Source organism: Aspergillus fischeri, genomic scaffold (genome assembly GCF_000149645.3).
Source record: "Aspergillus fischeri NRRL 181 1099437636266 genomic scaffold, whole genome shotgun sequence".
Lineage (NCBI taxonomy): Eukaryota > Fungi > Ascomycota > Eurotiomycetes > Eurotiales > Aspergillaceae > Aspergillus > Aspergillus fischeri.
The window spans coordinates 1,527,903-1,551,005 of record NW_001509760.1 but is presented as its reverse complement, the minus strand read 5'-3'; the positions used below and the strand labels follow the sequence as shown (position 1 = coordinate 1,551,005).

Below are 23,103 nucleotides of genomic sequence, written 5' to 3'. Positions count from 1 at the left end.
AATAGATGTAAACATAGTGCATTTTCTTCTCCGGGCATACCAGGAGTATATAGGGTTTTTGAATATATATCACCCGTCTTGACTCTCAGTCCCGCGAAACTCTGCTCGATGTGTTTCATGCAACTCAACGGGCGCAGATGATCCACTGCTACTTGAGCCTCTTCGCCCGTCTGCTGATTTCGCTCGTCTTCCATCTATAAAAATTTTCATGTCGACATTTTGATCATCTTCCAGTGTGATGACTAATCATGGTGCGTTCCTGAGCGGCAGAGCTTCTCAACCGCAGTGACGTGAGGCGTATCTGCCTACGGAAGGCGAGTTGTATTCTAGTCATTCTTTATTTAAGCATCGCCTCTGGTATGGTGGCTTGTATTTTATCATCTTTCACATTATCCATGGGCCAGGTTAACCATCTTTTTTTCTCCGTCTGATTTCGTTATGGCTCCCGACGCCACGTCAGCGAGTTCCGAGGCTCGAGAGTTGAACTTAATATCAAAGGTCGAGTTGAGAATCGCACTTGCAGATACAGATGAGAAACTCGAGGGACTTCTCAACACATATCTGGCTCCGTTGTTACTGAAGCTAGGTTCCGAAAGCCACGCAGTCCGCAGTAAGGTCATTGCGGTGTGCCAACATATCAATACGAGAGTTCAAGCACCGTCCATCCAGCTGCCCGTGGCAGCTCTACTAAAGCAGTTCAAAGACCAGAAGTCTCAGCTGATCAGACATTTTGATTTGGTTTATCTTCAACAAGGCATTGATCGATTGGGTCCCAACGCGAGAATTGACATCTTACTCCCTCTGCTCCAGGGAATCTCTGAGATCGGAGCAACCAATCAAGGTGCCATTATCTTCAATCTTGTCTTGCGGCTTCTGCCTTTGCTCAATCTACCTCCAAAGGGCAGTGAAGAGGATGCACAGTTGAAGTCGAAGCTTTGCCTTTCTGACCAGGATACGACTTTTTTGTCTTCGTGGTTCGAGAAGTTACTTCTTCTGTACCCTGCAGAAAAAGATGCAACCACATGTCCTGGGCTATCACCTGCGGAGTACACCTTTCTGAACAAAGGCCTTCCTGCAGATGAGACATGGAACCCTGCTTCGAATGGCGGACTCAACCTTACCGCGACGAAAGTAACAGCCTTGAGGTTCCTCACTAGCGGAGCTTTCACGGACTCGGAGAGATTCATTCCCGCTCTTATCGCCTCTGCGGATGCAAACTCTCGAGTCTCTGACCTTGGTGAAGAGATTTTGAAGCGATTTATCCCTGACCTGGAGAATCCTGATGTGGTGCAGAAACTGTACAGCCTCTATTTTGGAGACGGTACGGCGGATGGTGCCCAGCCGGCGCGACCTCCCGTACAGTTGAAGATCCTGGTTTTCTTAGGAAAGTCGATTGTAGCTACGAAGGATACGGGAAAAGTAATTCGATTAATTGAGGAAGGTCTCCTCTCAGACAAAGCAAGGTCTTCCCAGGGCCTACAAGCCTCAAAACTGAGGACCCAGATCTTTACGTTCACAACCTGGGTGGTGCGGATGGGATCTCCTTCCGATCTCAAGCTGATGGCGCCAAAGCTCATAGCAGGGTTGTGGGACTTTATCCAATCTCAGGGTTGGCCGAGCCCTGCAGCCAGCGGCCAAAGGCTTCCCGCATCAGACTTGAGTCTCCGTGGTCTTGCCTACGAGAGCATTGGTATACTTGTTCCCAAGGTGGATTTTCAAGTTCAAGATGACCAGGCGCAATTTTCTGATTTTGATCTGATCAAATGGTTGTTCACGTCCTTGAGCTCCGATGACTCGGGCCCTCAGATCTTTGTGAGCATTGAGCAGGCCCTGGGGAGTATTTTGAACTCCTCAGTGGACCGATGGAATAAGGAATTTCAAGAGCAAATTCGTCCTTTCCTCGTCCATCAGATGGGTAATCTACCCGGTGACGAAGATCCCATCACTGGATTCAAGGTCGTTCGCAGATCGCAATATGCTGCCGTCCGTTTTTCCAATCGATTCCTACCATATAGTGATGTTGTGGCTCGCTGGATTGACCTCATGGCTGTTGCGCGCGGATCGGAACTGAATCAAGAGGTTGTAGAGGAAGGCAAGAAGGGCTTACATCCTTATTGGTACCGGCTGCTCAATCCCAGCAGGGACAGAAAATGGCTCGCATCGACAGCTACAGATGAAACGGACCAGGCTTGGTACAACTTCCCAACGTTTTCCGACGCAACTGGCTTCTTACTTGGTTCCCCAGAATCAGCGAGAAGTGCAGTGGCGCCAGCTCTGTCCGCGCCGGAGGCTCTGTCGGGGCCATACAGGACTGCTCTGCCCGTTGCTATTGCATTTCTTCGCAACATTCTTCTCTGGGAGTCTCTCTCAGCATCTGGAAACATCATGGACATTGAGCAAGATTGGGATGTCAAACTCGACGTGCTTCTTACGTCTGATGAGGGAGCCCGACAAGGATTGAAACAGTACATGCAGTCGTCGGACAAGGAACCTATTTTATTATTCCTAACAAGCGCCTTGACCGGTCTTACGAGTGACAAACGACTGGGTCTACAGCGGTGCGGAGAGCACTTTGTGAGCATCTGCTCGCTGGCGTCAAATGAAACAGTTGGGGCTCTGGTTCCGCAGACGCTGTCATTGAAAGCCTCTGTAAGCAGTACTGATCAGGAAATACAGAATAAGGCTGCGCAAGCTCTTGGGATCCTAGCATCTCACCCTGCGTTGTCTGATGCCGATATCCAATCCCTGCTTTCAGATCTGTCAGATTCTGTATCCACATGGAAAACGGCGATCGGAGAAGCCTTGCTGAAGATACGGGGCGCGATCCTTGCCATAGCTTATATACTGAGCAGGCTTGCATTCCGTAAGGCGCTGCATAGAGCCTCCGACGAACAGGTGGAACAATTCACAAGCACAGTGTTCGAGCTGGTAGAGAACTCTCGTGACACTCTCCTCCGACGCTCCGCACAAGTGGCACTCGGACTACTAAGTCTCTCGGGAATTCTCTCGCCGGCAATGATCTCTGATGCCAGATGGAAGCAAATCAAGGAGAAACTAACTCAAGACGCAAAATCCGAGAGTGATACCGCCATCACCGCCCTAGGCCTCCTGGCCTTGACCTTTGCGAGATCAAGTACTGATCATGCGCTCTTTAAAGAGCTGCTCACGTCGCTTTATGAGCTGCATGAGATCCGAAGCCCTGAGATCCACTTTACTGTTGGTGACGCATTAAGTAGTGCCGCGGTCGGTTGGAATTCGAAGTCACTACTCCGGCAATTTGACGTCGACGAGGAGGTTCCGCACATGACAGTTTCGGAGAAAGTACTCGCTGAGATGACGGACAAGATCATAGCGGACTGCACCGCATCGAAACCCTCGCTAAGGAAGTCGTCCGCTATATGGCTGCTGTGTCTGATCAAAAACTGCGGACATCTGGCCGAGATACAAAACCGTTTACGCAAATGCCAGGCCACATTCACAGGCATACTTGGAGATCGTGATGAGGTTGTGCAGGAGACTGGAGCACAAGGGTTAGGCCTTGTGTACGAGATGGGCGATCAATCCCTCAAAGACGACCTTGTGCGAGATTTGATCGACTCCTTTACTGCGAACAAATCTAATCTCGGAGGAGGCAGAGTCCACGCAAATACGGAGCTTTTTGAACCTGGTGCTCTCCCTACCGGAGAAGGGTCGTCGATTAATACATACAAAGATATCATGAATCTCGCATCCGAGGCTGGTGACCCGACAATGGTGTACCGGTTCATGTCGCTAGCCTCCAACAACGCGCTTTGGACTAACCGTGCCGCTTTCAGCAAGTTAGGCATCAGCACTATCTTCTCTGATTCGAGTGTCAACGGATATCTGGCGAAGAGTACCAAGATCTATCCGAAGCTATTCCGCTACCGATTTGATCCCAACCCGAACGTGCAAAGATCCATGAACACTATCTGGACTGCATTAGTCAAGGACCCAGCAGTGGTAATCAATACTCATTTCGATGAGATCATGGATGATCTGCTGACCAGTATGCTGGCGGGCCGGGAGTGGCGTGTTCGTCAGGCAAGCTGTGCTGCAATCGCAGACTTGATGCAGGGACGGCAACCTGAAAAGTACGCAAAGTATCTGGATGAGATTTTCACGAAGGCATTCAAGCTCCTGGACGATATCAAGGAATCGGTTAGAGTGTCGGCGCTCAAGCTCTGTCAAACGCTTACCAATGCAATCGTGCGCACCTTAGAGACGAGTGATTTGGAAACAAAACGAGCAAATGCCATGCTAGCAAGCGCCATTCCGTTTCTGCTAAGCGATAAAGGCATGGAGTCCAGTGTGCAAGAGGTCCAAGGATTTGCGATCGGGGCTCTGGTTCAGATGATCAAGAAGAGTCCTAGTGGTCCTTTACGAGCGTTTGTCCCTCGCATAATCGAGCAGTTTCTCAATTCGCTGAGCTCCTTGGAGCCTCAAGCGGTCAATTATGTCCATCTCAATGCCGACAAGTACGGGTTAACGGGCCAGGAAATAGATAAGATGAGATTATCTAGTATCCGCACCTCACCGATGATGGAAGTGATCGAACGATACTTGATTGACATGCTGGACGACACCAGCATGAAGGAGTTTGCACCCAGGCTCGAAGGTGTCCTTCGCTCTGCAGTTGGACTTCCATCGAAAGTGGGATGCAGCCGTGTTCTTGTCCTCCTCAGCATGAGGCCGATGCTTTTCCGTCCGTGTGCAGATCGATTCATTCAGCTGCTCAGCAAATATGTCGTTGATCGGAACGAAACAGTCAGCGCATCCTATTGCACCTCCATTGGCTATCTCATACGCCTGGCTACGGACGACCAAGTCCTGAAAACCATCAATTATGCCAAGAATCTATATCTGGCTGCGGAGGACGCCAATGAACGAGTCATCTCGGCAGAAATTTTACATTCTACGTCCAAGCTGTCCAATGACCGTTTCATGGCGTTTGCTGCTACGACACTGCCCTTTATCTTCATTTCAAAGTATGACACGGATACCCATGTGCGGGAGGTCTTCGATAATACCTGGCAAGATAATGTCGGCGGCACTAGGGCGGTTTCACTTTATGTTAAGGAGATTGCCAGTCTCGCTGCGGAGAACCTGGATTCCCCCCGGTGGGCCATCAAGCACACGGCTGCCCTTGGTATTGCAAATGCCATCATGTTGCTAGACGCCGATCTCGATCTCGCCACAAGTCAATCGCTCTGGCCTGTGCTGGAGAAGGCACTGGCAGGAAAGACGTGGGGCGGGAAAGAGGCTGTGCTCAAGGCGTTTGTGAAGTTCGCAAGCCAAGCTCAGAAGTTGTGGCAGGAGAACAAGCAGCTTAGTGACTCAATGAAGGTAAGTCTCAGTCTTGCGTATCGTGTATAACTACGATGCTAAGTGGCCGGGTCAGGTTATTGCGATTAGAGAGGCGAAGCGCAACAATCCGACATATCGTCCGCATGGTCTTGTGGCCTTAGGCGGAGTCGCTCGGGCGCGCAAAGATGTGGACTTCATGCCAGATGCGCTGAACATTGTGTCTCGAGTACTGGACGAAGTCACGGAGGCTGATGCAGACTCCATGGACATTGATTCGGGTAGTGGCCAAAATTCCAAGTATGTTTACAAGACCTGCTCCCCTTTCTCAGTCTTTTTTAGGCTCTTCTAGCTCCTTGAATAGATGATTGACTTTCAAAAAAGACAAACTTTAGAAGATACACTGGCGGCCTGTGTGAGGTGTCTCTTTGAATGTCTTGAACCGTCCGCCGCAGCAGCGGGAGGTTGGTACCCACAATCCATCGTTTTCTTTCAGGATTTACTGACCTGGCGGACAGCAATCAAGTCTTATCTCGAAGAAATGACGCCGTTGATTGAAAAAGCTGTGATGCACGGGACGAGGAAAGTGCAGATTAGCCTTTACGAAGAATTGGGCAAGCTATTCGAGAGGTTCGGGAAATGGGCAACGGCAGGCAATGGCCAGAAGCCTGAAGCAGGCGAATTGCAGGGACCGTTGGTGGCGGTCGCGCAAAAAATGCTTTGTCGGGAGATAGACATGTCCATCGAAACCATCCGGATGGGTCGCGCACAGGCCGCAGCCGCGTACGTTACTTTGTCCCAACAGATGGGGCTAGGAGTCAGTCAGGCACTGCAGGAATCGGTCAAGACCTGGAGAGACGGCGAAAGATCGGGACCGGTACAGCAAATCCTCAACCAGGTATTGGGTGATCTTGCAGTCTTGCGGTGAGACAAATCGAGAACGCGGAGAAGCGTGGTTTGGTTTGTCCCAGGTTGAGGAAGGCGAAAAGCCTCGATACAGTACCTGTCAGGCTGTCAGGCCCAGTTGCATGCAGTGATATTCAGCCGATCTAGCTTCTTATCCAGACCGTCGGGTTACGGCTAGGCCCGGGGACGGGGAGATGCAGACAACCAATAAGGTTCGATATTCTGAGAAGCCGTTCAGGCGTACCACTTGACCTGTGCATTTAGGGAAGAGCACCGGTCAGGGCAAACTGTACCTACTGTCGAAAATCAAGGAATGACTACATGACCTAGACTTGCACTATTGCTCCGAGGCTTGGACGCCTGACGAGCTGATGAATCATTTATTAAGCAAATTGTTAGGCCTTCGTAGTGTTGTCCGTTGCGGAGCCGAAGAAATGCAAAGCTCCGCATATGTCCACCCACACCCATCATCCATTAATATTGCCAGGAGGACATTTAGAATTATCCTTACTGAATACGGCATACGGTATGGAGTAGTTATCCAAGGAAATGGGACAATAGGGTAACGGCGCAAAGTTGCGGACATGTCCTAGCGTAACCCATTAGACTTTGGTCCAGAGTTCAGCATGACACCTGGGGCCTATGATTGGTGGGGACAGGGGGGTTGTCTTACCCATCCGTTGGGCACGGGCCGAAATAGTACAGGGACCAAGTTTGATGATCCAGACCGGCCGAGACCAGTCTCGTTAGGGAATGGGACTATTTTAGTCTTCATTCCTATGTACTGTCTACATTGTCCGGGTTATTAAACGCTTTGCAGTTTGGATCTAGGCCATTGGATATGGTCATCTCGCCGGAGAAGGTCGGCCTTTGGAGTGATACGTGGTGTTGAATCGACCTGACCTCTGGACAGAACGACGGACAGATGGGAAATACAAATTGATGATGTATCTGGGGTCGTTGAACTATTGATTTATATACCTCGGATCCGATGAGTCAGGAGGTCTGTGAGGCCTGTGTGTAGTACTACTGAGCATTAAGCGAGGTATGGTGGCTCTCTGGTGTTGGCTCTAATCAACTGGAGGTTCGCGCTAGCAAGAAATTGATATGCTTACACTTACTTTAAGGTCTGATCGAGTGGGAGACAGAAATCGAAGAATAAGAACGCTACCAAAGTGTCGTCCTGAGTGACATCCATAGAGATGTCTAAGAACCAGTGCTCTCTTCATAGGCAGCCTGACAAGTACATCATTGAGACTACCTTAAGGTACTCCGTACAGATACCCGACCATAATCCTGGTCCAAATACACTCAAGCTAAAGCAAAACAAAACCAAGACTTCTTTACCCGCCAATCAAAACCTGCTACAAACCATGGATGAACTGTACTCTAGCGCTGACACTATGCCCGATCTGACTAGCTGACAACACTGCAGAACGCTTTTTTGGGGACGCAAGGAGCGCAGTCCGGAAACCAGGCAATCGCCCGAAAACCCATCTGGCATTCAACTTTCAGCCAGCCTTGTGAAATAACGATGACAACGTGCTTGGACTAGGAATGAGATAAGATGAGACTATGGTCGAATCTGGTGACAACAAGCGAATTCTTGCCAAAATAGAAGCTTGTCATTCCCTTTCGTTTCATGCAGAACTGCCAAGGCGCAAACCCTAAGGGAGGTTTTGGCTGGAGGCAGCTATGGAGGGGTGAAAGTCTGTCTATGAATTGAGCCTCCGATTTCTGGACTCGGACTTGGGTACCTAGTACTGCCTACGACTTATTCGTAGGCTATTTGTTAACCGGAGCTTGGACTCGGACTCACCGAGAATCTTGGAAGCTTGAAGTTCTTTTGTCAACGAGTGCTATTGGGACACCCCCATGACCGTGCCTTGCGCGCGTGCAATCCAGCGAGAAATCCGTGACGCAGGGTTGTCTACAAGCCTGGAACATGAATTTTCCCCAGCTCGCACTGACTGCGTGACCATACAAGCCACAGAAGTGGATTCTAAGATATCGCCACCAGCAGACAAACTGCAGCATCACTATGCCAGTGACTGCGCCATTGACGATCGGATCCGAGAATTGAACCGAAATCAGGATCATTTGGAATCCTGAGTAAAGAAAACTAGGGAACCAGTGGGGAGCATAAGATTCCAGCATTTCAGGTATTAGTCTATGTCCTAGGTAATTGCACCGGAGCACTCCCTGCATAGTGCCTAATATAATTTTTTATCGCTTAGGAACCAGTCGATGGAAATGATTCAGGTTGCGTCTGACTCGGTGCATAGTCACGCTGCATATATTACGTGAAGACTGGTTTCATACTATGGAGTCTTACCTCGGTAGTACTCCGTATTTAGCAGGAAATACCAGAAGCAATTGTTTGGAAATCAGACCCACGTGCTTGATTCAGGCGCAAGATATATCACTATTGTATTGTTGGCTGTAACTACTATTTGTCTAAATATCGCTAAACTACCATTCGAGTATCTATTCAGAGTGGACTGTGGACTGTGGACTAAACCTGCACTACTCTGCTGGCATTCAATAATGCACTTTATGGGCCGAACCCGATCTTAGAGGTGCAGAGTTATAGAGGTCCTGCATTTCCGAGTCTCACTCTTATTCTTAAAGTAAAAATACTACTAATACTGTCACTCCCATGTTAATTACGAGTAGACCTTGCAAAGATATGCTTCGTAGAGTTCAATGGTACTGTACTGATTTAGATACGGAGTACATGAGAATAATAATTTAAATTTAGGTGTTGTTGCAGGGCCCACTGCCTTCGTACCTCCTGTACCACTCAGACCAACCTTCGAATTTCCATTTTCCACATGGTTGGCACATGCGGTTCCAATCCGAATCATCCATCCATCTCTATTTTTCCCTTTTGCGCTTGTTCCCGTCGATCGATCGGATTTACTTGCTGATTTCTCGATCATAGGAATCCTTATTAGATACGCAATATCATCGCTGATCATGGGTCCAGAAGAAAAATTAATAAATAATGAAAGAAAGAAGAGAAAATACAAAAAAGAAAAATAAATAAAAAAATAAAAGAGAAAGACAAATGGAAAAGAAACCTGTCGTCTTCGGAGCTGTATTGTTTACTCCGTACTCTGTGCAGGCGGATACCTTTCTCAGATCCGCCACCACAGGCACAAACTGAACGGACCTCCGGTTCTGGCCTGCATCAACCTAGACTAACTAAGTGCCTAGATTCCTAGATATCATGCCGGCTTTGCTGGGTGTTCATCTGAGACTCCTAGTTGCCTCGATGATGACAGCTATCATGCTTCGTCCGAGCTGACTCTTCTTGGTAGAGACAGGCGCATCATCGACCTTTTCATTCCCCCTACTTCTGCTTTAAAGACGGGTGAGAAATGTATATACTTTTACTGACTATGCCTTTATTTACTTTACAACAATCACCGTCCTCGAGCCTTACATGCTCTTGCTCCGACTTCGATTGACTCGTTCATTCCTCGAACACCTCTTGGTACCATCAGGTGACTAGCAATCACTACTGTCGCTTCATCTACCTCACCATCGTCTCATCGTACTGGCGCCTGAAGCTCACTCGCCTTCAATTGTCGTCCTGTGAGATGGCCTATCCCTTACCCTCCCCGCTAAGAGCACGTTTCTGATGAGTTGAGACCAGGACACGAAGAACCGGCCTCAATGACAGCCTTCAAGTTCGGGATGACACTAAAGAAGGGCGCTCCTTCACGCAAGCGCGCTCTCGTCTTACCCATCATTGCCCCCAAAGACGATCATACAACATCCAACCCCATCGATACCTCCATGACCGAGCAGACACCACTTCCCAGACCACGTTCGCGATTTCCTCCGCGATCTCGTACAGGGTGCTGGTAGGTCTCTCCGATCAAGATTCCGCGCCGTTGGGGGTGGTGCGCTGATGTCATACTTGCTTCCCTCTAGGACATGTAGAGTGAGCCAGCTCTTCCATCCTGATCTTGCCTGCGAGGTACCTGGAATTTACTGACTTCTATGTCTTCAATTGGATTAGAGTCGCAAAGGTCAGTCTAGCCCTACTCGCATGCGCCGCTTGTTTGGTATATTCGGGACGGTTTGACCTTTTCATTGGATTGGACTTTAGTAACTGGTCTACAGTCAAGTGCGACGAAAGTCATCCGCAGTGCAATGTAATACACCTTGCCTCTTGAATCATCCTACGCAGAAATGCAGTCTGACTCCTATATCCATAGCAATGTTCGAGGTTGGGTCACATCTGCGACTATCGACCTCGTCTATCCTTTCGCGACGATACACGCCGAACCATAGAGCGGATGTCTGATATCAAAATCGCAGGCAATACAGTTTGGGATCGTGAGACACCTTTGCTTTCTATTCCTCGTCGAGATATGGTGCACTAACTCGGCCATGCCAAATCGCAGCAAACGCATGTCCACAAAGCAAGAACGCCTCGAGCGATTCCGCGACGCGTGATCTCCTACCCCCTTTTCCACTGCTCGCTACGGACGAAGAACGGGAGAGGAAGGCAGAAACATCTAGGCCTGGCACATATCACGTCATCGTCATCCCGGAGAGTTTTACGCATCTTCCGGAGTACATTGAGGATGCATCTGAGGAAGAACTCGGAGATACAGTCCCAAGTCCCTTGTGCGGGAACGCCGAGACTGCCCAACTCACAAACAATCCGGAGTTTGAAGATTCCAACGTGGTCATCCTGAGACAATTCAAGGATTCCAAACGGTCATCGTCTTCTCAGTGTCGGAGTGCAAGCCATTCACCCACATCCGACTTGCGCGAGTCTTCACTTTCCGCCGCCACAATTGACGCGACATCTCAGAATGCCGCAGATGATGATCCAATTCTGGACATGTTGGAACAGGAGACTCTAGAGGCGATTCTTCTCAGTCATTTTCGCGATGTGGTGTGCATGCAACTCGTTCCAGCCGGAGGGATCTTCAACTTTGCGGGTGGGAATCCACTAGACGCCGATGTCTTCGACCGTGAAGCCACAAACTTCCCTCCTGTAAGATTTGCCATTCCCTAGTCGGCATGATCAAACTACTTCTTCTTCTTTGATTCCTAACGGCATGACCCATAGCTGTGCCATGCGATGATGGCAATTTCCGCCCTCAGTCTCGATCGAAAAAGCGGTAGCCACAGCATAGACGCTCTGCATTACTATCACCAGGCATTTCTATCACTCCAAAGCAATATCTGGAGCGAAAAAGACCTATTATTGGATGGCCTTTTCCTGACGCATTTCTTGCTTTTGGCGTACGAGGTTGGTTTTACCCTGTCTTTTCCATCAAGCCCGCGCGGGCTGAACGTGCTATGTGATGTCCACTTACACTCCGACTACGCAGCTTGCGGCAGCTGAGCTTGATGGCTCAAGCCTATGGTCTCACCACATCTCCCGATTACTCTACATATCGGCTCTGCGGCGCTCAACGTTTGGGATCGAGCCATACCCGCACATAATCTGGTGGGTTTGCAGCGTTGACCTTTACGCTCTTCTAAGCGGAGCGGGGACTGGGGCTTTTGTCCAAGAGGCGATGGAGAATCCAGATCTGCTCCCTGGGCAGGGTGCTTTCCAACAGTCTATGCATATTCAAAGCTATCGCAGTGTCTCTCTTGAAGACGGTGATTCCTTGATGGTCTTACGGCTGTACCATGATACTTTCAAGCTCGCTGCAAGACTCGGATTCCTTGCAGCGGAGTCACGCAGAATCAACCTGCCCTTTCCATGTTCCCATCAGGACCAACGTCAAAGGGAAGTTTGCGAGTGGCGCGAAGCGTTGTGGCTGTTGTGGAACTCGCCAGAAGCCCAGTTTCTCGCACGGGCACAAGAGAGCTTACCACTATCTTCGCAAGAGATCCTCTGGCAGGTTGGTTGATTTGTCGCTTTGGTCTTCGTGAGCCCCCATGATACTGACCGCTCGGTCGACAGACCTCTCTGCTATACCATACCTCGCTCCTCTTCTCCTACACCAGTCTCTGGCCTGGCCAGTGTTTCGGACTCGGAGCTGCGCCTCAAGAAGAAGTTCGCCACCATGCTGCAGCTGTCTTCAGCATCGCAGAATCTGTGATGGCGCAAAGCAAAGAGAATTGCTGGCGCTCTGTGACCTTTCCCGTTTTCCTCGCGGGATCCGTCACCCCCTCCAGCGATCTCAAAGTGATAGCCCTGGACATGCTTTCCAGGTTAGAGGTGCAAGAAATCGGTTGCAATGCAACAAGTATCCGATACCTATTTCAGGTGGTGTATGAGCGACAGATGCAGCAATCCCGGGGCGTCGGCCATCCGGGAAGCGCTGACTGGAGGGAGATACTTGCGGAACACGGTCTGCCTCTGGTGGCTTCCGGGTGACACGACAGTGATGATGAATTTATCTAGATGATACCCATTTCCTTTATGATTTGCCAGAGTGACTGTTACGCGACTGAGCATGAGAACATGATTTGTATGTATAGGGTTGCAAAGGCACGCGGTGGTCGGATTATACTGCATATATAGTCGGCAGCGCCTTGTGTGTTCTTGTATGATATAGGCTGGTCATGACCTGCAATCTCGCCGATGGTGAGGGAGGGTCGAGAGAGACTTGCAGAATCCGTGGATAGGCTCGCAGCGGGCCGATCCAGAGTTGATCTTTCTCTTCTTCCAAGCTCTCAACTACAACTAAAGTTATCTGTGAGCCGTACTCTGATAACCCCGAATACTCCCATCAGCACCAAGACTAGGCGCCCAAATGACACAGGTCCATTCAAATCTATCACCAATGGTATAGTTTTTGCTATTTGCTTGTCAGTCCTATTCAAGGTTTTTCAGCGATGGTCGATTGTTGCACGCGCTACCCAACAGTGGCGCTTGCAGAAGAGTTCGGTGCCATACCCTGTGTTCTGCAGTCATCCAGGCTCGAATCGCAGATATTCAAGGCATCTCGACGCAGTCATTGGGCGCTGCCGAGTTGGACGATTCGTTGTGCAGGCCAATAACAGCGAGCCCAAGCGGGTTCTGGCACTCTAAATGTCTTGTCCGGCGGCTACTCCACGACTAGCACCGAGCATAGGTACGACTGTACGAGAGGACCAGAAAGCATCAGGCAAGCCTGAAAGCAATGCGGCTTCGTCGTTAATGATAATTCTGCAAGACGTCCGGAGTGTCTCCCTTCATTTCTCTCCCTCGACCCGAAGCGAGCTGCCTGAAGAATACCTCTTCTCTGCTTCCCCCGCATCCCCCTGTCTGCTCTTGTTACCCCTCATCGGTCTCGCTCTCTATCGCGCCTGCGCCACTAGGCAGCGTGATTTCAGCCCATACTTACTCCTATTTACGGTCGCAATCGGTAAGAAAAAGGGATATTCTGGCTTTGCATTCTTTTTTCTCCTTTCCTGTGCTCTGTCATCGTTGTCTTCCTTTTTGACTTGTCATATTCCAGTCACTAGCACGAAACTGAGCATTGGTGATTTATCGCTGCCATGAACCCCAACAGTATCCATCAGGGTAACCCTGAGGGAGAACTGTTTCTCAATTCCTCGAGTCGACCGCCGAGAGAGTCTCCTGTGGTAGAGCCGTTACGCATCAGCAAAAGAGATACACCTTCACCAGCATCCCAGGGCTCTGCGCCGCTTCCATACCCTGATGACCGGCCCAGACTGGGCCTGATGCGCAGCTCGTCTGGTTCCACCGGGTCGAGTCCGACGACTGGTGAATCTGGCAGACATGGGTCCCCTATTTCATCCGTAAATAACTTGTCCTCGATGCCGGCAGGCTCCAGCGCAACGAGACCCTCGGAGTACCCGGCAGCTCTCCGGCCGCGGGACGGTCGCGAGCCCAAGCCAGCTACGTTGGCCGAAAGACGGGGCAATACCGCTCCCAAACCGTTACCAGAATCGCCGGGTCCAGATGCGCCAGACAGAGAAGCCTTGTTTGCCCGGAAATATCAGCGCGCTCCGGCGTCTTCGGCCCAATCGTCGGATGGTATTCAGCGGGAGGAAGGTAATGCATATCCGGATTATCAGCAGCAGTATTGGCCGCCGCCTCAACCATCGACTCCGTCTGCTCTCTCTACGAGGGTAGGGGTGTCGCAGAGTCTACAACCTCCTAGCAGCACGATCAATCGAATCAGCTCGACCGCATCCAATTCGACAACCCGTGCCCAGAGGGGATCGCCTCCACCCCCGGAAACTCCCGTCGTCGGCCCTGGCCAACAACCTGGATCTGATATTGAGGCCCGGTATGCAGCTTCCGGCATTGCGGGCACCTCAACACTGGCAGGATTGCATGCGCAAAGTGCTGCCGCCCAGCGAAGAGCAGAACCATACGCCGGTCAATTACCTAGAACCCAGCAGCACCAACTTCCCACTCAGCGGCCGTGGACTCCAACAGAGCAGCCGGGGTCTCAACCACATGGTCCACCCACAGTTTACCAGGGCGCCGAGGCCGTCGGATCACGATCACCGAATCCACCGGCCAGTTCCAATCAACCTCCTCCACCTCAACCTGTCGCAACGCCGCCTCATGCCGCTGCTCAAGGCCAACAGCCGCCGAGGATTCCGCCTAACGCACTGGAGCAAGACCTTGAAAGGATGCGTATTAGTTCCTCGCCTCCTCCTGCGTATTCGAGCGTATCTGGATCTGCCGCTCCCCAAGGCTATCCAAATGAAAAGCAGCGTTTGTCGGCTTCGATGGGCCAGCCAGCTCTTGCAGCGAGCCATCCAGCAACCATGGCTCCTCCCACTGCTGCTGCTGCTGCGCCTGCTGCTCCAACAGTCTCGCCCCAAGATCATCCGGCGTTTGCCAACGAACCCCGGCAGCAGTCCCCGGCAGGTTTATCACCACAGAATGGTACTTCGGCCGGGCGCCAGCCTACCCCTGTGCAGAATGCACCAGCCGCTTCCTTGCCCAGCTCATCGACGGTTCCTCCAGCCTCTCCGCCGCCGCTCCCAGAAGGATGGATAGCCCATCTGGACCCTAATTCAGGACAGTACTATTATATCCACCTCCCAACTCAGTCGACCCAGTGGGAATTCCCCAAGGGACCGACTCCTTTGAACCTGAACGAAACTCCGTTGTCACCGGTCGGCAGCGTGTACAGTAGTCATCCTCTTGCCTCCCCCGGTTTTTCAGCTTTTGGGAAGCCACTGGCGTCTCCCGGCATACCTCTTACGCCTGGTCTAGCGCCCGGCTATGAGAGTCTGCAATCACCCGTAGTGGCTGGTTTCAGCGGGCCCCCTCCAAGCAGTGGGGTTGATTTGTACAAAGTCGCTCCAACCAACGGTGTTTACTTCGGACCCTATCTCCGGTACACGAACATGGATCTCGAGCGCGGTATCTGGCTGGGTTCTATTCTGCTGGTCACCGACGCTGCCCAGCCGCCGACCATCCACATCCATCAGAGCGTCGATCTGTCGCCCAATCCCCGGCAGCTCAAGCCAATGAGCATTGCCGTGCACCAGCGCTGGACGTTTTACAAGTACGAGGTTGACTTGCGGATGGAGGAGTCTGGTCCCGCCAAATGGACGTATGCCATTACATCGCACCTTGGCTGCACTCGGTACGAGTTCCTCGTGGCTGGTCGGTACGAGACGAACTGGCGCTTCGTCGCCACTTCCGGCAACGACTTCTCGCTGAACGTAAATGCAAATGAGAGGTCCCGTCTGGGGGGAATCGGTTTCATGTGGAAGGACATTATGCAGAAACATAATGAGATCGGGGGCTTTCATGCGCAGCTGTGCTGTGGTGGCCAGATTTACGCGGATCGAATGTGGAAGGAGATTCCATCCCTGAAGCAGTGGCTTGCGATCAGTGGAAAAGAGGCTCGCAAAAATGCGCCGTGGACGGCAGCGCATGAGGAGGATGTTTCTCATGCTTATTTCCATTATTACACCAGTCATTTTGACCAGCCTTATCTGAGGGAGTCGTTTGCTCAAGTTCCGTACGTCTGCCAGATTGATGACCATGATATGTGAGTATTACCCCACCTTGTCTTCTTGTAAAGGAGGAGCAACTGACTTTGCCAGCTTTGATGGGTTCGGCTCGTACCCTGAGCATATGCAATTCTCAAACATGTTCAAGAACATCGGGCGCATTGGTATTGAGATGTATCTGCTCTTCCAACACCATACGACGCTGGACATCTTGCGAAATGTCAACACCGACATAGATCTTTTCACCATCACGGGGACGGGTTGGCATTTCGTCAAGTATTTAGGACCAGGCGTTGTCGTCGTTGGCGCCGATTGTAGGTCGGAACGAAACCCGCACCAAGTCATAGCTGGACCGACGTATCAGGGCATTTTCCCTAAGGTCGCCATGTTGCCTCCTTCGGTGCAGCACTGTATATGGATGTTGTCGGTCCCCATCATCTACCCCCGGTTAGAGACTGCCGAGCACATCGCACATACTGTTGCCACCGGGAAAAGGGCCGTCACCGGGGCGTACAACGTGCTGGGCAAAGTCACGAGCTCTGTGGCCGGCGTGGTTGGCGCCAAAGATATGGTCGGCTCTGGCTTCGACTCGGTCAAGCGAGCCGTGGGTAAGTCTGGTCTCATGGGTGGGATTTTAAGTCCCTTTGGGGAGTTTGATCTGCTCGATGAATTGCGGGATCAATGGACGCATGAATCCAAGGTTTGTGAATCAAGTTCCACTGTCATGCTCAATACCTGAAATGCTGATGCGACAATACAGGATCTCGAACGGACATATCTCATTCGCACACTTCAAGGCATCGCCCACCAGAAGTCCCTGCGAATGACCTTCCTTTCCGGTGCCGTGAACGTCTGCGGCGCGGGCCTAGTGCACGATCCAGCCCACCCACAGGACCACAAGACCATGTACCAGATAATCTCCTCAGCCGTTGTCAACAGCCCTCCCCCCTCGTACATCATCAAACTCCTCCACAGCAGCCACAAGCCCCTATACATTCCCGCGAACGGCCACCGCTCCACCCCGTCGCAACCCACAGATACCAAGGAAGACATGATGGAGATCTTCCAGACGGACGTCACGGGCCAAACACGCGAATATCGTAAACTTATGGGTCGGCGCAACTACGTGGCCATCGTCGCCTACGACCCCGAGGTCGTGAACACCATGTACGGCCAGAACATGCCCCATGGCAGCGGCAAGCTTAATCTCGCCGTCGACTTTATGGTTCAGGGCGACGGCACCTATGGGAATGTGGTCAAGTATGGACCCGTCATTGTCCCAAGCCTGGAGCATGGGAAATGATCTCGGTCTGTCACACGGTGCCCTGTCGCAAGCGTTCTTTGAGTTTTTCTTCCCTGGTCTGTGTTATGTGATGCATGACTTTTCTTTCTCCGAATCTCATCGTTGTTTGGTCTGTTCTTGATATATATTATGTGTTCATAGCGACGAGCTTAGATTGCCTCAAGTCAAGTTCTGAATCAGTCATGTGTTCTTCTTCTCTCCTTCTTGGGTTCCTTTCGTCCCTCGGGTGAGCTACTTCACGCAGATAACCGACATTGAGCATGCCTTGTCAATTGCGCGAGCCAATAGGAGCTAGAGTCATTCCCAAATCGGCATCTCTTTACGTCTACAAAGCGATATCGCAAGATTCGACCGGGCTAGCTTCAGACGGATTCTCATTCGGAAGTGGTAGGCAAAATTTATTAGCTCGCTAGATAGCATATCCAAGTAATTACAGTCACACTGATAAAGAAAGGAGCAAGTGGGGAAGGAAAAGGGTATCACTTCTCGAACATCTAGCTTCAATCGTATATCGCGAACCACCAGACCTGTGTGATCATGAAGCCCTAATTCCGGATACTAGCACTCAAACAGTATCAGATATCTTGCCAGTTGGATCACCGCCTGGTACACAAAGCCCAAGCCGCCAGAAATAATCGCGATGAGCGAAGAACAGCTCCCACAGTCGGTATCTGGAGGGAATAAGATGCCAAGGCAGGCTGAATGGCGTCTGTAGTTGCTCGTCGGCATCTGCACTACTATGAGGATCCACGTCAGCCAAAACGGCCTGATGGGGTGATTGGACTCGTTTCGATAGAGGCTGCTTGGTCAAAACGATATCATCCAACTCGTTCAGCATCAGCGTTACAACTCCATCCGTTCCTGCAATGCATCGAGCATCGTTGTCGCCCTGGCACAGTCTGATATCAGGGGGTAGAGGCGAGAGCTCCTCCTTAGCGATAAAAATCTCTCCCGCATGCATCTCATAACCCCATTCTTGCAATGGGAGTAGGGGCACCGGATCGTTGATATGTGTGACTCTTCGAAATCTGGGGTCCTGGGCATCAGCTCCCAAGCCATGTATATCAAAGATTCGATCCAGAAATCCCACAAAGGCCTTGTTTCCGATTCTTGGCTCTCCGAAAGTGGTCACTTGAGGATTCCACCCGCGCAGTTGCATTTCGACCCCGGCGAGGGCGGCAACCGCGCCGCCAAGCGAGTGGCCGACCAAAACCAAGCTGTACTCCGGGTACCGGGCCCTTGCCGCAGCTACGTGCTCGAGTACTATGGCGCGAGTGTTACTCCAAGAGGCCAAAAAACCTGCATGGACCGTGCAGTTCAGACATTGTAAATGGTCGGACACTTTTCCATCCTCGGGATGATACGGTACATAGGCCTGAGGATAGGCGGATAGATCGATGATCGTATTGGCGATCGAGTAAGTGCCGCGAAAGGCAACGATGATCCGCTTCGGGGATGGTTCGTGGGAGAGGGCTATGTAGCCACAGGAATCGGAGAGGAAAGGGCCGGTATTCCATGTCTGGAGGCGATGTAAGCGATCAAGCTTGGACAGAAAGACAACATGTAAGTGAGAGGCTTTTAGCATACGGTGACCAGTTCGAAGCCCTGGAATTCGCTACAATGACTGAGACACTTGAATGGCTTCCGAATTTCAGTGGTCCCAACGCAGTACGAGACATCGACGATACGTGAGAGCTCTTCGAGTGATTCAAAAAGTCCCTCAGATATCTGCTGTTGGCCTTCATCATCCCTGCCAAATATTGCCCCATCCACGCTCACAACGAAGAGGCAGGAGAAAAAAGTGAGACAGAACAGGCAATACTTGTGAAGCATGATTGAAGAGACGCCCCATACCATGAGTCTCAGTCTCCTGGGCTAGAGAGCATCGTTGACTGTGCTCTCTATCAACAGCGAGACAGGCACTTTGCTCAGACCTTGGCCTTCCAGGAAGATAGTGACAATGGGGCTCGTGATGGGCCATCGTGATTTGTGACGTTTTTCGAGAATCTGGGGTAGTCAGGTGACTCCGATCCATATCAGCCATCCACATGGCTCCACTGCCCGAATTGTGCTAGCGGAGCAGTCCAATGACGTACGGGTTGCAGTTTAACTGGTCCCTGATGACTGCTGGTCTCTCTGGGCTATTACAACCAACAAACAACAATAATAATGTGAGGAGGAAAATCGACCATTTGGTAGTACAATTTCCAGTAGCTGTATAATGCTCCTTGAATATTTACATATGTTTCTTGCTGGTTGATAAGCCTGTCCATGTCGATTGTCTACTGTGATTACAGTATGGATTGTTGATTGCTCATGAACAACTTGCTCAACCGAGTCTATATCAGCCATGTGCAACCATTTGAGTGCCGGACTCTAGTATAGACATTTCAAAACAAAGTCGACTACGTTGTTGAAGAAGTATGGTAAGTATGGGCGGACATCTAGATGGTCCAGACCACGACACGACCATCAACTCCGCTCGCTAGCACACAGCCGTTAGTGATACCCCCCTCCGATATGTTAAGGCGAGTGCCTCATAATGGAGCATGTATAACTTACTGCTAAACTGGTGGACCGCACCGCCCGTCTCTTCATACGCCCTAATCGTGTTGATGGTGTTCTGATGGATCGTCTTCAGCTGTGTGTCCGCGTGAGTCTGTCCCTTGAGATCCATCTGGCGGAACATATTGAGGGCCGACTCGTCCCGCACACTGCCAGCTCCGGCTCCCGTCTTGCTCTCGATAGCACCTGCCAGCTTCCACCCGCTCTCATCACCGCTGAAGCGGAATGGCTCGCAATCCTAGCGACGGTCAGCACGATAGACTCCGCACTACTACAATGGTTATTAGAAACTCACATGACCGGCGGCAATAATCTCGTTTTCCCCGTTCCAAATCAGGCTAGTGAACGGCAAGAGGCGTGTGGTGATGTTCAACATGGCCCTAGGAGGTTGTTCGGGGGCACTGGGGTAAACAACAGTGACACTGCTGTCATGACCAGTGAAAGCTAGAGCGTTTCCACTCGGGGAGAAGCACACGGCATGAATCCATCCAGCTGAGTCGTTAAGGAACTCCCCGCAGACTGTGTTGAACGGAAGACGTTCTCCCCAAGCGCTTGGCTCGGGGCGCGTGTCGATACCTTTGATGAAACTGGAGAAAACCCGTGCATGAGAGTCCGTCGAACCTGCGGCCAGCAGAACGGAGTTTGGGTGCCACGCGAGAGTAGTGATGGTGCTCCGAATGGGCTTCTTCAGGTGCTTTGAAATCCACCAGTCGTTCTCCTCTTCGAAGTAGCAGACGGCAATGACGCGGGCTCCCGAGCCAACGGCGAATTTCTGCTCTGATGGGGACCAACGCACAAAAGTTGCAGCTCTGTTGATCCGGAGAAGAACTAGAGTCGGCTTCCAACCCGTCGGAGTTTGCTCCCAAACATAAGCATTACGATCTATATGCGAGGGGTAGGTTAGGTGGTGCTGGAGGTCAGGATGGGTGCGCATTGGTGAAGGACAGGGTACCTTGGGAACAAGTGACGATACGGCCACTATTGGGAGCAATATCAACACTTGTCACGGTCTTTTCATGTCCCTTGAGTTCATCGGTCAAGGAGAACTTGTTGCCTGTTCGCTGATAAAGCTCCACATTGTTCTCCCGCGCAACGGCCAAGGTGCTCTTATCGCTTGAGAAGGAATGATCCGCAATTGGACTGTGAAACAAATGATGGACCTCAGGTGCAGACATGGTATGAACGACAGGAGGAGCTCTCTACTGTCATGCGAGAACGATGATTATTTAGAGTGTTGGGTACGGGGTAATCTATGGTAGATGGGAGCAACAACCTCGAATGGCTATGCGGGACCAGGGGGAGATGACGAATGAAGTGGGCGGAGCGATTAGGTAACCCATCACATGATCAAGGAGCTAAAGGACGTCCACACAGCAAAAGATGGGCGAATAGTGTTCATGCATTGGAACGCGTTCAACAGTAACTACATAAGCTCCTCGGATTTTTTGCACGCCTCTACTCGTTAAGTCTCAGTATCTCGGTCACGTCCTGTCTCTTAAAGTCATGTCTGCAAGAGTGGCCTCCGTACGGGGTGGCAATCAGAACAAATCTGTGCCTGCTGGCGTACCGAACCAAACGTCAGTCTCCCTGCCTTGGTCCTACTGCTAATTGGAATTATCTGACAGAAATCAGGCTATATTGTACCAACCTCCCAGACAAACTCCGGAAGTATGACTTACGGTTATCGCTCTATACTCTTTTCTCCACCTACGGTACTGTCTTGGACGTCGTGGCCTTGAAAACTGAGAAAATGCGCGGTCAAGCGCATATTGTGTTCAAGGATGTCCAGGCTAGCACACAAGCTATGCGCGCGTTACAGGGCTTCGAATTCTTCGGGAGAGAAATGGTAGGTGCTTTCGGGTTCAACGGACTTGCCACTGGTCTTAACACGGTGTATTTTCAGAAAATTGTCTATGCCAAGGGCACGTCGGATGTGATCGCCAGGCTACGAGGGACCTACAACGTCCCCACAACTACTGCTACCCAAGCTACAGGTGCTTCCACAGATCTCCAGAAATCGATCTTCAGCGGTCCGCCTGGATCCACAGCACTGCCCCCGAAACCCGCGGGGCAGATCAACGGCGAGGCCCAGGCAGCTCATGGAACTAAGCGCCCTCGTGAGGAAGAAAGTGATGAGGAAGAGGCACCGATGGACGAGGACAGTGACGTGCCAATGGAAGCCTCGTCAGATGAAGATTAAGAGCGCATGGTCACTTGCGGCTATCCCCGGTTCACAGAGAGAGAGAGAGAGGGATCAGTAGTAGGAGGCAGCGTTAAAGACATATCGAAGCATCGTTTGCTTCACAATCCGCCTGATTCAACTCCGGGAAAGGTTCTTGCGTATCTGTTGCGAAAAATTCACACGGCAGTCGAAGACCAACGCAATTGCCTACCAGCCCAAGCCAGATGAGGAGATACGTTTCGGCAGTGATCTTTCGCCACCCTGTGATACGCATCATCGCATCTGCGGTGTTGCAAGGGTGAACGAAGAATGCCGGAACACCAGATTCGGGATGATACTACGCAGTGTGAGCTCTGCAACGATCTGATATGCGAAAGAAAACAATAAATGCACATGCACCTACGCCAACACTAATGCCACCCATGACACCCACACTTTGCAGTTCCTTTTTGTACTGGTCCGGTACCAGAAGGTGATAGACAGCGTCTATCTCTAGCGACTGTGGATGTCCATCGCGCCGTAACAGGAAATATAGGACGGGGACGCGGTATACGGGGGAGAGAAGGATATCATAGTCCACATGTAATCCGGGACTCGTCTGGGTTGTTCGAATCAGAGCTTCCTGGTGTTGGCTGTCAGATCATAGTGCAGATGTACATAGGAGCACATTCTCCACGAACAGGATCATCTTCGCACAAATTTGGTTCTTGAGACTCGCCCAGTTCTGGAGGTATGTCGTCAATGTGTAGGCTGGTGAGGTGTCCAATGCTTCGCGAAATTTTGAGAATAGCGCCCGTAGTCTAGAAGGTCGACAAAGCAAAGGATGAGAATATGACATCAGAAAGTCTAGCCTCACGGTCCAGGGTATTGACCGCTCGAAGAAGAGGCCTCTCAAGAGTAAGTCCTT

General features: G+C 51.1%; 6 protein-coding genes across 6 annotated transcripts; 4 read left to right on the top strand and 2 right to left on the bottom strand.

Annotated features, from left to right (window-relative positions):
- Positions 1-438: 438 nt before the first annotated feature.
- Positions 439-6,250, top strand: NFIA_052190 (ECM29 family proteasome component; the record flags this gene model as incomplete). Its single annotated transcript, XM_001257770.1, has 3 exons — positions 439-5,364; positions 5,420-5,622; positions 5,707-6,250. The coding sequence occupies 3 exons, from the start codon at positions 439-441 to the stop codon at positions 6,248-6,250; spliced, it is 5,673 nt and encodes a 1,890-aa protein (XP_001257771.1).
- A 3,659-nt stretch (positions 6,251-9,909) lies between these two features.
- On the top strand, positions 9,910-12,589 carry NFIA_052180 (Zn(II)2Cys6 transcription factor; the record flags this gene model as incomplete). The annotated part of the gene is made up of 7 exons (XM_001257769.1): positions 9,910-10,100; positions 10,349-10,394; positions 10,458-10,578; positions 10,647-11,248; positions 11,324-11,506; positions 11,589-12,110; positions 12,173-12,589. The coding sequence occupies 7 exons, from the start codon at positions 9,910-9,912 to the stop codon at positions 12,587-12,589; spliced, it is 2,082 nt and encodes a 693-aa protein (XP_001257770.1).
- Positions 12,590-13,695: 1,106 nt separating this feature from the next.
- On the top strand, positions 13,696-17,449 carry NFIA_052170 (WW domain protein; the record flags this gene model as incomplete). Its single annotated transcript, XM_001257768.1, has 3 exons — positions 13,696-16,184; positions 16,240-16,846; positions 16,907-17,449. 3 exons carry the CDS (start codon positions 13,696-13,698, stop codon positions 17,447-17,449), a joined length of 3,639 nt encoding a protein of 1,212 aa, XP_001257769.1.
- A 565-nt stretch (positions 17,450-18,014) lies between these two features.
- NFIA_052160 (lipase family protein) lies at positions 18,015-19,282 on the bottom strand (the record flags this gene model as incomplete). The annotated part of the gene is made up of 2 exons (XM_001257767.1): positions 18,015-18,968; positions 19,037-19,282. 2 exons carry the CDS (start codon positions 19,280-19,282, stop codon positions 18,015-18,017), a joined length of 1,200 nt encoding a protein of 399 aa, XP_001257768.1.
- Positions 19,283-19,893: 611 nt separating this feature from the next.
- NFIA_052150 (WD40 repeat domain-containing protein) lies at positions 19,894-21,189 on the bottom strand (the record flags this gene model as incomplete). The annotated part of the gene is made up of 4 exons (XM_001257766.1): positions 19,894-19,934; positions 20,012-20,252; positions 20,310-20,896; positions 20,967-21,189. 4 exons carry the CDS (start codon positions 21,187-21,189, stop codon positions 19,894-19,896), a joined length of 1,092 nt encoding a protein of 363 aa, XP_001257767.1.
- Positions 21,190-21,517: 328 nt separating this feature from the next.
- On the top strand, positions 21,518-22,214 carry NFIA_052140 (U2 snRNP complex subunit MSL1; the record flags this gene model as incomplete). Its single annotated transcript, XM_001257765.1, has 2 exons — positions 21,518-21,591; positions 21,647-22,214. 2 exons carry the CDS (start codon positions 21,518-21,520, stop codon positions 22,212-22,214), a joined length of 642 nt encoding a protein of 213 aa, XP_001257766.1.
- Between the last annotated feature and the right edge of the window lie 889 nt (positions 22,215-23,103).